Here is a 12,037-nt window from a genome sequence, read left to right as displayed (position 1 = left end):
CCACGTCTCATAGGTCAACACACGGGATGGAATCTTATCCAGACATCCATCCAATCTAAATTATCCATCCATCCATCTATTTTCTGATCCTCTTTGTCCTCACAAGGGTCGCGGGGCATGCTAGAACCTATCCCAGCTGTCTTCGGGCAGTAGGCGGGGGACACCCTGAACCGTTGCCAGCCAACCGCAGGGCACACAGAGAGAAACAACCCATCCGAGCTCATACTCACACCTAGGGACAATTTCGAGATGCGATCAGCCACGCATGTTTTTGGAATGTGGGAGGACACCGTGCCTGGAGAAAACCCAAGCAGGCACGGGGAGAATGATGCAAACTCCACACGGGGAGGCCGGAGCCGGGGACGAACCCACAACATCTGAACTGTGAGGTCGACGCGCTAACCACTGGACCGCCACTTCAAATTTAATTTTCCAGAAGTAGCAAGAGCACTTACACTCTGTGGCCATACAAAGGTGGGGATGTAGATACTAAGATATAGATAAAAATAAATACATGAAGAAAATAAATAAAAATAAGAACTCTGGTAAACGTAGAATTACATATTAAATTCCTTTACTTAAGTTTTTATTTTTAAGTACTGTTCAGGACTGAAGTACAACAGTCAGAATGGATTTTTGGTTAGTAAAATCTAACTTGAACAGAAACGATGGCAAAAACGTTTTTGGTTACAATTTCTTAAAGCAACACAGTGCTCCAAATTAATTTTCCAGCATTTGATTTATCAGTGTGTAAAAAGAATAAAAGCACTCAAGATCTTAATTAATCAATATCAATTAAAAATAGGCAAAACTATTCTATTCCAGCTGACTTCGGGTAAGAGGCTGGGCACACCCTGGACTGGTTGCCAGCCAAGTGCAGAGCAGGAAGTATGTACAAGATGAGAGACAAATTTGGTTTCCATTCAAATAGCCTGGAATGGTTAACTCAACTTTTATAAAGACAAACAAAGTCACATTAACATGTTTACATGCATCTAAAACAGGGGTGTCAAACTCATTTTTGTCACGAGCCACTTTGAAGTTATGTCTTCCCTTGGAGGGTCATTATAATAGTGAAACTAAATAAATGCTTGATCGTTTCATTGTACTGTATTATTACTTGTACACAACAAATTGATGCATTACTAGTTTTGAAATCAGTCAACTACAATAGTTTGTTCGATTGTTCAAGTAAGTGTAAACAGGTTAACAAAATGAGTGCAAAATCTCAGTGTTATTTATTAGACATGACAATTCAACATTTCGGTACAGATTTTAGCAAGGATCATTGAAGTTGACACATGATTTGCTTTCGCGGAGCACATAAAATGATGTGGCGGGCTGGATTTGGCCCCCGGGCCTTGAGTTTCACTCCTGTGATCTGAAAGGTCTGGTCAACAGTGTTGTTGTTGCTATTCTTGTGATTGAAAATTACAGTAGTTTAACAGCCTTTTTATCTTGAAAGCTGCACCCTTCATCTTTTTGGGTGTGTTGGCTTTGGGCAGCAGTAGCTTATCTGTAAGGAGGACTTGGGCTTTCGAACCAAAGTGTTATGTTACAGTCCTGCTCTAGACAGGGGGTGGGGGGGGGGGGGGGAGGCTCCTACCAGTAGTTTTTTGAAAGAGATGTCAGTCTGCTTCCCAGCTACCAGTGAAGTACTCTTTAGTAAGGCACCACCAACACCTTACCCAGCCCAGCTCATGAGGCACAGTACTGTTTGCACGCTCTCTGACATCTGTCCTTGTATAAATGCCTGTGTGTGGACTGTTTATCTGAGTGGTGTGCAACAGGAAATATACAGCAGAGAATAAAGCTAAATATCTCCTTGAAGGATTGTAATCCATATTTTAAAATGAATAAAAACGAGCAACAGCCATGTGTGGCTGCGACAGGTCTTATCTGGGCTGCCTTTGTGTAGAAATACTACAATGAAACTTGATCCATGCACTTTCTCTGTGCACTAATGAGAGATGGTTTATCTATAAAGACACATGCTGAAAAGCGGGTTCCAGTTTCAATGAATACATTGCCCTGTGTTGAGCATGAGCCTGTGTGTGCACAAGCAGACAAAAAGCAAACACTGCTTTCATGTAGTTTGCCTTGCACATTAAAAATAACATGTATGAGATTTGTGACGTGCAGTGGGGCCATGAGTACAGTGTTGGTAGTTTTTTCAAGTCTGAAATTACTATTGAACATTCATTGTCTTTCATTCAATTCCTTTTATACTTCAGTCAGTATACAGTATACATAATGCACAATGCGTAGGTAATGCAGTACACAAATGCCCCGCAGAAACAAATCTACCTCTACTTTGCGGAAATTCGCCTATTCAATATAAACACACATATATGACATTTCTGATAATTACAGTATTGGATAATCTTGGGGCACAGACTTAGTATTGCAGGGGCTCTTGCAATATAATAGATGGCCCCTGGTAGCCTAATGATGCATTGCACTGAATCAAGTTTAAAAGGGAGAAGCAAGAACTGAGAGCCACGGACAAAATAATACTTATAGTAGCTAGCACAAAAGGGTTAAAGTCATAATACTATTCGTCCCTGATAGTTTCATAATTCAAGAGCTCCTGTATATTATCTGTTTTCTCCTTTGCCCGATACAGGTGTGGCATATGAAATCTCTTGGTCAAAGTTCAGGTTACATTGCACCGAGGAGAGTTTGCCATGCAAAGCACGGGAGTTTTATTTATGTAGCACATTTCATACACAAGGCAGCTCAATGCGCTTCACACAAAGACACAACACCTGTTAGCATTTACAAACAAACCAGTGAACGACATTCAAAAGCAAAGCAGAAAACAAAAGTATAGCTATGATGTGGCCCGCGATTAAATGAGTTTGCACCCCTGTAAATATTTCGAGTCCTCTATGTGAAAAGTACAATAACAATTTACGTCCTTACTTTTACCATCAAACATTTTAGATTATATATATTTTTATTCTATCTATCTATCTATAGATGCAGAAACATCGATATATATAATATTCAAAGTATTAATTAGAGATTAGAATTGGGTTTCTGCTTTCAAGGTTCATGCAAATCATTTTGCCGTGTCCATAGACCGGCCCCACAAACCATACCCGCCCACCACCAGCACCCCCCTCCTCTTCCTCCTCCACCCTCCCTCCCTCTTCCCCTTTGCGCGTCTCGGTCCGCCCGCAGCAGTCTCCTTCCCCGGCGAGCTTTCACTTCAGAGATGGCTGCGAAAGTGTGCAGATCAGTCTTGCTGTTGTCCCGAAGCGGCGGAGCGGCGATCGGCAGTCTCCCAGCACTCGTCCCCCCTTCTCCGCGGCACCAGCAGCACATCAGACCGGTGAGTCCCAGGACGTGTCCGAGAGAGCGAGCGTTGGAAGGAGGGAGGGAGGGAGGGAAGGAAGGGGTGGGTGAGAGGGACGCGGAGGAACTGGCTGCCCGGAGCGGGGCGCACGGTGACGGCCGGTTGGGCTTGCTACGGAAGTAAAAGCTAACTAGCCTCAAGGTTTCCCGCACAGCTCTCGTCTTGAGATTGCGTAAACGTTGGGGCTCATTGTGAATCAGGAAATGCATCTCAATCCGGTGTCGCTTGCGAGTTACTATATTTCCACGTAGAGTGGGACGTGGAGCTATGACAAGGTGGCAATGCAGTTGTTAGAAGCGCCTGCTGATGAAGACCATCATCTGGCGAAGCCCCGGCCGCGCACTCCTAAACTACACCTCGTTTCTCCTTTTATCTGCCATCATACACTTCAACTTTGTAGATTTCATTTGCTGGCGTGGAAGTGTTTGTGAACACGTGTCATTTCTTTACGCGTCTTGGAGACTGCTATAAATGTTGAGCGTGTGTTAACGCCTATAGTATGTCTGATGTTCAGTGGGGCAACATCTTTCTTTCCTCTGTATGCTGTGAAACTGCAGAGTGTGAGTGGGATGAGAGTGTAGTTTTTGCTGCAGTACCATCAATGCTTGCACACATCTTAAAACGCCTCAGATGTACTCGTGTGCCTGGAATTGACATAAACATAAACACAGACTTTAAACATGATACTTGACAGTAACATCTTGACATGGATGACGTCAGACGGCCTGCCTGCTGGCTCGCTCCCCTCCCTGCGGGTGTTTCCCCATTCATCTGGGAGATCCATGTGTTTTCCTGCAGGCGGCTGCAGATTTTTATTTAAGCTGTTGGGCAAGAATGCAGTTGTTGCTCATCTTGTTCCTACCTAATATGCTGAAGCTTCTCTTGAAGCTTTTACAACCGCAGTGACCCAATGAGAGAGCAGATGTGCCAACAAGGCTGAAGAATGAGGAAGCATGTGCAGAACTTACTCTCTTCTTCTGTTTGCCTAACGTCTGTCTTTACATTTACAATCAGTGCTGACTCCTGCTTAATACTAAATCTGGACAGTGGGACCTTGTCCTGTGAGTATTGAGCTAGTTTGCCAATATAATTAAGCAGAAAGTAGTACACACACTCTGGAGTACATTTGTGTGTTGATGAGCGCAACCTAGTGAGAGATGTCTGGAGCTTGGAGTCAGTTGGGTTACTGTTTACTCCATGCTCTTTGCCAGTGTTTTCATTTCATGTTTGTGTATTTAACTCTTTGTCAAATTTAATGAACAACTAAAAGTGCCATCAGCAACTGATATGATTATTTTGTTGCTTAACAAGGCTCTAGACCGAGACCAATTTGGGTGCCCAGGCAACCACATTTGGCAATGAGGTTGCACCGGTGCAATCAGCCATTCGAGGGGTGGGGGAGGATGGTATTAATAAATCGCTATATTTCACCTTTGTACCAAATATTCGCTGAACTGCAATTTTTGTGAACCGAGCCGAGTTTGTTATACTTTATATTTTTTCACTATATTTTATTTATTGTATCTGAAGTTCACTTGTAATTCATTTTGGCTGTCAATGCAAAGCACAAAATGGACCAAGCGATGACTTGTAACTCAAAAACCTCATAAACTGGTACGCCAAGGTAGCAAGCAGCACTGTGTACAATTTACTGCTGGGCCTGACTGGAATCTGGGCATGCTTACTGCGAACAAGCTGATTTTGATCGACACATTATATATAGTTTGTGTTGTTACCCACTGTCACACATCTCCTCATAGAAGCAAAGCCTCTGGACCCTAGAGGCTCACGACTAGCTTCCACCAAATTACTATTGAGTCCGCTGTCATATGAAATGCAGCTCCCCTCAAGTGTGTTTCAGTAGTTCAATCATTGTGGGTAAACCATCCACCCACAATCCACTGATCCTCAAAATGGTCGCGGGTATGCTGGAACCTTATCTCAGCTGTCCTGGGACAGTAGGGAGGGTACACCCGGACTGTTTGGGGCGAAAACGGGGTAAACGGTTTAAGAGGTGTGACTGTATTTGTACAAGGATGGTTTCCCCGCCAGCACGGTGGTCAACTGGTTAGCACATCTGTCTCAGAGTGCAGGGTTCGATTCCAGCTCTGGCCTCCCTGTGTGGAGTTTGCATGTTCTGCCCGTGCCTGTGTGGGTTTTCTCCGGGTCCTTGAGCTTCCTCCCACATTCCAAGAACATGCATGGCAGGTTAATGGAACACTCTAAATTGTCCCTAGGTGTGAGTGTGAGTGTGAGTGTGAATTGTTGTTCATCTGTGTGCCCTGCGATTGGCGGGCAGCCAGTTCAGCGTGTACCCCGCCTACTGCCCAATGACAGCTGGGATAGACTCCAGCATGCCCGCCACCCTTATGAGGAGGATAAACGAATTAGAAAATGGATGGATGGATGGATTATAAACCTATACTGAGTCAACATACTGCACCTAAAATAGACTGATTTATGGTGAAGGTACAGATGTATATTTTTTGTTGGTTGCACATACAGATAGCTCATGTTCTGTTTTTGCTATCAAAGCTGATGTGTTCATCATTAAAGCTCAGCAGCTTGTGGTTGGGGCCATCAGGTCAACCCCCTCCAGCCTTCTAATCCAATAAACGTAGGAGTAAACTCATTTATCCATGCTGCCTTCACTGACTTAGTGCTGAAGTTATCAAGATGAGTGTGATAAGAGAGTGGCTGTCATTTGGGAGAAGGTGCATCACTTAAATGACTGACAAAGCTGTCTTCAGAAGCTGTCGCCTTACTGTGATCTTGTCCTTGATGGTCAGTGTGGCGTCGAAGGTATGATTTCATGTTTACATCAATGACTGAGTCCATTTATGAGTACCTTGTGGGTTTTTTTTAGATAAAACCTGGGCTGAGGTTGTGGGAGGCACGTTTGTATTTTCTTACGAAGAATCACATGGACTGCATTTGTTGTTGGATTTTTTTCTTTTGTCATTACCCAGAGCAAATCCTACCTTATTAATTATAATTGGGTATCTTGGAAGATCAAAGTGCTTCTTATCTATTGTCACATGCATAGAATAATATTTCACTTATCATGAAATTCCAAAGCCCTAAAAATCATACAATTTGAGAACTAAACATAATTTCCAAGAAAAACATATGCCCAAATTGGGTGGTTGAATCTTGTAAATGTCACACCTCAGTGATCCACTAAAGGAGTAATTCCACAATTGTTTTATTTTGTTTACATTTTTGATTTTGGTCATGTCAACACACCACAGAAGGGCTTGTGATGAGGGTAGCCATGATTGCTAACAAGAAATGTGGGATGATGAGCACAGGATCAAGAAATAGAATCAACGACTCATGCTCACTATGCTCAATATTATATGGCTAATTTGCTTGGCTAATGTTAGGACAATGCCAATGCAGGCTATTACTTTGCATATACGGTATGTCATGACCTATTGCAATATGGGATTTATTTTGAATAATGATGGTGATTGAAAATAAATTAGTGTGTATGCTGTTTACAGACACTGCAATTAATGATGTTTTGACAGTCCCAGTCTTATAGTGTAGAATTAATCTTATTTCTGGATGTTGATTATTTACCTTTGTTAATCTCAATTTCCGTCTCCATTTTTAAATTTGATATAGAATCATTATCACGCACTGTGAAGTTAAAAGGGCATGAAAAGAGTGAGGGTTCCTTCCGATGATACAGGATTGATCTGAGTCTTCATGGTTTAAGTTTAATGTATTCACTAGTGGGTCATGAGTAATGTGATGATGTTAGCGATATGGCTGACTGTATACTGTATCCATATTTCCATCTTCTCGCTGACAGGTTTTCTACATTTCCATACAACCTGCTGCTGTTGGCACAACTGCAGAATCTTGAGCAAGGTTGGAAAAGAGGAAGGCAAAAGAATATCACACGTATGCCCATTGCTGTTTTACACAAGGTTTTGGCAAAACGAGGACTATCTGATATCTTCAGGTTTATGGAAATGATGGTGATTAATGATGGCCTTTGGCGAGAAGTTTTCACAGTGGGCTGCTATAAGTCAGAAGCAGGAAGTAGAGAGGAGACAGCTATTGTGTCTCCAGCCAGCCATGTCAGTTCACTCTGCAGCTGTTAGCCTTGTTTCTCAGCACAAAAGCAGTTAATTTTAATTGACAGATTTCTTGAGGATACTGTAGAGTGATAAAATGTTACGTTTGTCAAGCGCAATGAGCCCTGTGTGTTTGTCTTGTGCATCATGGGAGCAGCCTCCCATAAAGAAGGCATTGTTGCAGCAACTTTGTATGCTTCATTTTAGCAAGAGCACATATACTGTTAAGGGCTAATGTTTACACTTAAGTACTTGTCAAATTGTGGGTGGTGCCAATGTAATCTTAAAGTGAGTCACGTGTGAAACCCAGAGAACGAACTCTATAATTTTTGGGGGTGTCTTTTGTTTGTTTGTTGTTTTTTTGCTCTTCTATGTCTGTAAATGTAATTGCACTACTACTACATAGTAGATGGAAGTGGCACTCTAATTGTTGGCATGTGTGCAGGGAAGTAGAGCTCCACACGTGCACAACCTGACTGATTGACTGTACATTTGTTTACGCAGCCATGCTGGCAGGATAGCGGTGGCAGCAGGTGAAGGATTTACAGTGGAGAGCAGTAATAAAATTAGCGTTTATCAGTCAACATTCCATCCAATTGAATTCACGTCTTTTTGGCAAAAAAAGACAATGAGAAACAAGTGCATTTTGAACAGGTTGGATATAACAGCTCCCTATCAAGCACCAGGAGAGGTTTTTACAACTACTGTATCGCAAAGGCAGGTTGGGAGAACTACAACGGTGAGTCCTTGTGATCATGTAAAGGCGTGTTGTAAAGTTATAAATTGTTTTATCTGTTTCTGTGTTCCAGTGTGCTCCATACATCCAATATGTTGCAAATGTACCTTTTGTCACGCTCACCAGCTGTTTTCCTGTTGTCCAGTAGTCCTGGCCTGGATGTGTTCATTGATAGGCACTTAAAGAAATGAAGAAAGTGCTTTCGCTCCTCCTGCTGCCTCATCGGTATGCACAGTGCAATATTATTCATTCTCCAACTCCTTTTCAGGCAGATCCTGCAATGACTGCATGGCCTCCTGCCACTAAAAACTACTCTTCATAGTGCAAAGGCTGAAGCGGTAATGGATGAGACTATTGTGATTGGTCGGGTCCTCGTTAACATACCGGAAGGCATTACACCCATGAGGTGGTAAATGACTGGTGAACCTCAGCTCTTGGCGTAGACTAATTAGCTGCCCCATGTTTCTGGGTGGCCCAGCGTTGCCCTACTCAGGTCTGCAAAGGACATTAAATTAGGCCAGTGTGTGTAATGTGGTGATGGATGGAAGCCCCGCTTGGTTACCCCGCATCTCGAGGAGAGCGGGGCTGGTGCTGTGTCGGCTGCCAGGAGGAAAGGTGAGGGTTTTTGTTTGGAAATGAAGGTCATCACCTTCACTCACCCTCAAGTTGTCACATATGTCGACGCTCATTCCTGTGACAGCAGTCCACATTTCCAGAATATGATGCTCTGCTGTCAGTTTTTATGTTTATATCCTTGAAATTGCAGCATAGCTAAAATCACTCGTGATCAAAATCCTTATTCCTTGTTAGTGGTTTTGGAAAACCTTTGCTGTTTCCACTTTACTCTGTGTGATGTTTCCACCCCCAAGTAAGTGCAAGTGGAAGACACAGCAAACAAACAAATGTATTTTATTCTCAATGGTGGCTGTTCAAGCACAGCATTTGTGCATTCTTATTGCCAGATTCCTCCACCTTGTTTGACAGAGCTATGCCCTCCAAAAACATGAAGACTTGTCTAATTTATGCAGCTAATTATGGATAGAGAGGGTAGGCTTGACCTCTCCTTCATAGAGTATTGATTGTTTGTACCCTTGTTCATGCAAGTTCACCGCCACAAATTAATGCAGGCTAATGGCGTAGAAGTAAAAACACCAACACTGGGAACTAGGAGATCCTAAATAGTTGATCCTAAGCATTATTGTGTCTTGAATCAATGACAACAACCACCAGAGACACTTTCTCAATCTGTGAAAATGAGCTTTATTTAACAGAGATCTATCTCCTAGGAGACAATGATTGCACAATGCAGAACACAGGTCAGTTTAATTTGGCTCATGTTCTGTGTGTGTGTGTGTGTGTGTGTGTGTGTGTGTGTGTGTGTGTGTGTGTGTGTGTGTGTGTGTGTGTGTGTGTGTGTTTACACACACAGTACTGATGATCTCAACATGGTCCAAAATTGTATCTCTCACTTAAATTTTTATATTAGCTATCACATTTTTTTCTTTTAGCTGAAACAAGTTGGACAACAATTTTTTTAATAGTGCTTCAGTGTACTTTCTTTTCCACAATCTTGTTGCAGACTAAGCCCATTGTTTGTCTCATACGTTCCAGTAAAACATCTGAGCTGTAATATAAGAATGCATAAACCTAATTTTAGATGTAGTGTATTCTCATAAAATTAATGCAATTGTGTCATGATACATTGCTTTGGCACATTCTGTGAATCTTTTCCTCTCAGTTATCGCCCTTCTCTACTTTCCAACAATTTACTGAATTGAAAACAATATGGTGGCCGTTGAAAGAGGCAGTTGAATAATTACAACTGTGTCCAAAACATAAGGAATCATATTAATGTAGCGCAGAAAAAGAAGAAACCTCAGCAACTGATTGTCAACAGCAGAAAGTCATCATCCTGCCAACAGTGAGGCACTCCTTAATTGGTTGCTGCTATGTATGAAAAAGTCCTGTTAATGACTGAGGATTCCCTCGCCCTCAAACTCACCTCTTTCACTCTAGAGGAAATAGAAATAGGCTTCCAGCGCTATTGCAACGTGAATACCACATCCAACATGGAAAATCAGTTTTATGTAGTACAGCTGGCCACTGTATGAAACTTTAATGTGAAAGCTTTTTTCTGCTTTCAGATATATACAATGGGACAACCAACCACTAAATGGATTTGAGTTTCTGTGCGGGGATTCATGCCGATGGCTCACTAGTGCAGCATGCAATAAAAACGTCATCCAATTCCCATAGAAATTTGGGGGTGTAATGACTACATTGTTATAGTTTATAAAAATATAACAGCACATTTGAAACAAAACCAGAAAGGTATTTAATATATATAAATGATTTTACAATTCACTATCAAATAGGGATCTGTGCCACCAAGGTTAACGGTACTCACTTTATCACTACACACTACAGGTTTGGCTCAGCTTAGCTCCACTTGTCTTGGTCTGGGCCGGTCAGTTTTTCCACTTGCCACAAAATTGTACATGAGACGTGACTGGAACGATGTGAACTGTGCCAGCCAGTATTTCCTTTTGAGGCTCTCCACACAATATGTTGTCTAGCATCTCTCTTCTTTTTTTTTTTTTTTTTATCCGAAAAAAGATTGTGTGTGTGTCTCTCTCTCTCTCTCTCTCTCTCTCTCTCTCTCTCTCTCTCTCTCTCTCTCTCTCTCTCTCTCTCTCTCTCTCTCTCTCTCTCTCCTCTATAAGATGGTTGTCATTGGCTAGATTTAACTTGAAAGGAGGTGTATGTTTGGTTAGCCTGAAGTCCACATGACTGATACTGTCTTAATTTTCAATGTTAATATCTTGAATGTCCAGATCTAGATATTTATATAATCATGATATATTGCCCAGCAGGGCCCAGATTTAGGGCATCGAAACGGAGTAAGACAGCAACGGTGTCTGTATTCTTCTTCTCCTTTCGGCTTGTCCCTTTTCAGGGGTTGCCACAGAGAGTCATTAATTTCCATCTTTCCCTGTTCTCTGCATCCTCTACTCTTGACTCCAACTACCTGCATGTCTTCCCTCACTGCATCCATGAATCTCCTCTTTGGCCTTCCTCTCTGTCTCCTGCCTGGTAGCTCCATCTCTAACATTCAACGGCGTCTGCATTGATTTTATTAAAAAAAAATAATTAAGTTTTATTTTTTAATTTTATTTCATGTGATATTATGACAGCATAATTACTCACTTAGGTGTCGGCTTGGGACCCTGGCTGACAGAGTAAAACAATCAGTATCTGCTTTTGGCAATAAAACTGTGAGTATAGTCACATCAATCTAGCAGTTAAACGTGGCCTAACTGTTTTTACTTCCCCCTTCCCTTTTGTTGCTGTGTCATCAACCACATCCACCATTATTGTCGGATTTATTTGAACATAAGATCAGGTGTGTCCTCCAATGTACAGGAGACAGATCAGCATACAGACTTTCACTGCTGGGTAAAGCCCAGTGGTGTTCTGTTGCCATGTAAATGAGAACTTTGCTGGACTGAGTTAAACTGGATGAATGTGACACCACTCTTGTGTTGATGGCGTCACGGTTAATGGGAGTGCATGTTTGTTTCCACTTGAGTAGATTCTTTCTCCACAGTGGCTTTGAACTGTACGTTGCGAAACAGGCTGCCGTTTGTTGGTTGGTTGGTTGTTTCCTTTCAGCCTGGCCCCCTATTCATTCTGGGTAGTTGGCACACGTTAGGTGTAGCCATCACTTGGGAGCTTTATTGCTACTCTCTACTTGTGCCTGGAGCGATTAAATGAGGGTGACGATTAAACGTGTCCATTGAAATCGAATTTAAGCAGACGAATAGTCGTCATCAATCTCTGATCAATGCAAAT

At 42.2% G+C, this 12,037-nt stretch overlaps 1 protein-coding gene across 5 annotated transcripts in view; it reads left to right on the top strand.

Moving 5' to 3' along the window:
- Nucleotides 1-3,161: 3,161 nt before the first annotated feature.
- mcu (mitochondrial calcium uniporter) overlaps nt 3,162-12,037 on the top strand; it is a 57,740-nt gene continuing 48,864 nt past the window's right edge. For 3 of the 5 annotated variants that reach the window (XM_086122151.1, XM_086122150.1, XM_086122149.1), the window contains exon 1: nt 3,162-3,337. In XM_086122151.1, coding sequence (XP_085978277.1) covers nt 3,221-3,337 — 117 coding nt within the window. In that variant the 5' untranslated portion in view covers nt 3,162-3,220. The remainder of the gene's footprint in view (nt 3,338-12,037) is intronic. The other 2 variants (XM_086122152.1, XM_086122153.1) reach the window with 2 other exon arrangements.

Source organism: Hippocampus guttulatus, chromosome 10 (assembly GCF_054856545.1).
Source record: "Hippocampus guttulatus isolate MCC_2025c chromosome 10, RoL_Hgut_1.0, whole genome shotgun sequence".
Taxonomy (NCBI): Eukaryota; Metazoa; Chordata; class Actinopteri; order Syngnathiformes; family Syngnathidae; genus Hippocampus; species Hippocampus guttulatus.
The sequence above is the reverse complement of the archived record's forward strand: the minus strand, read 5'-3'. Positions and strand labels throughout refer to the sequence as shown.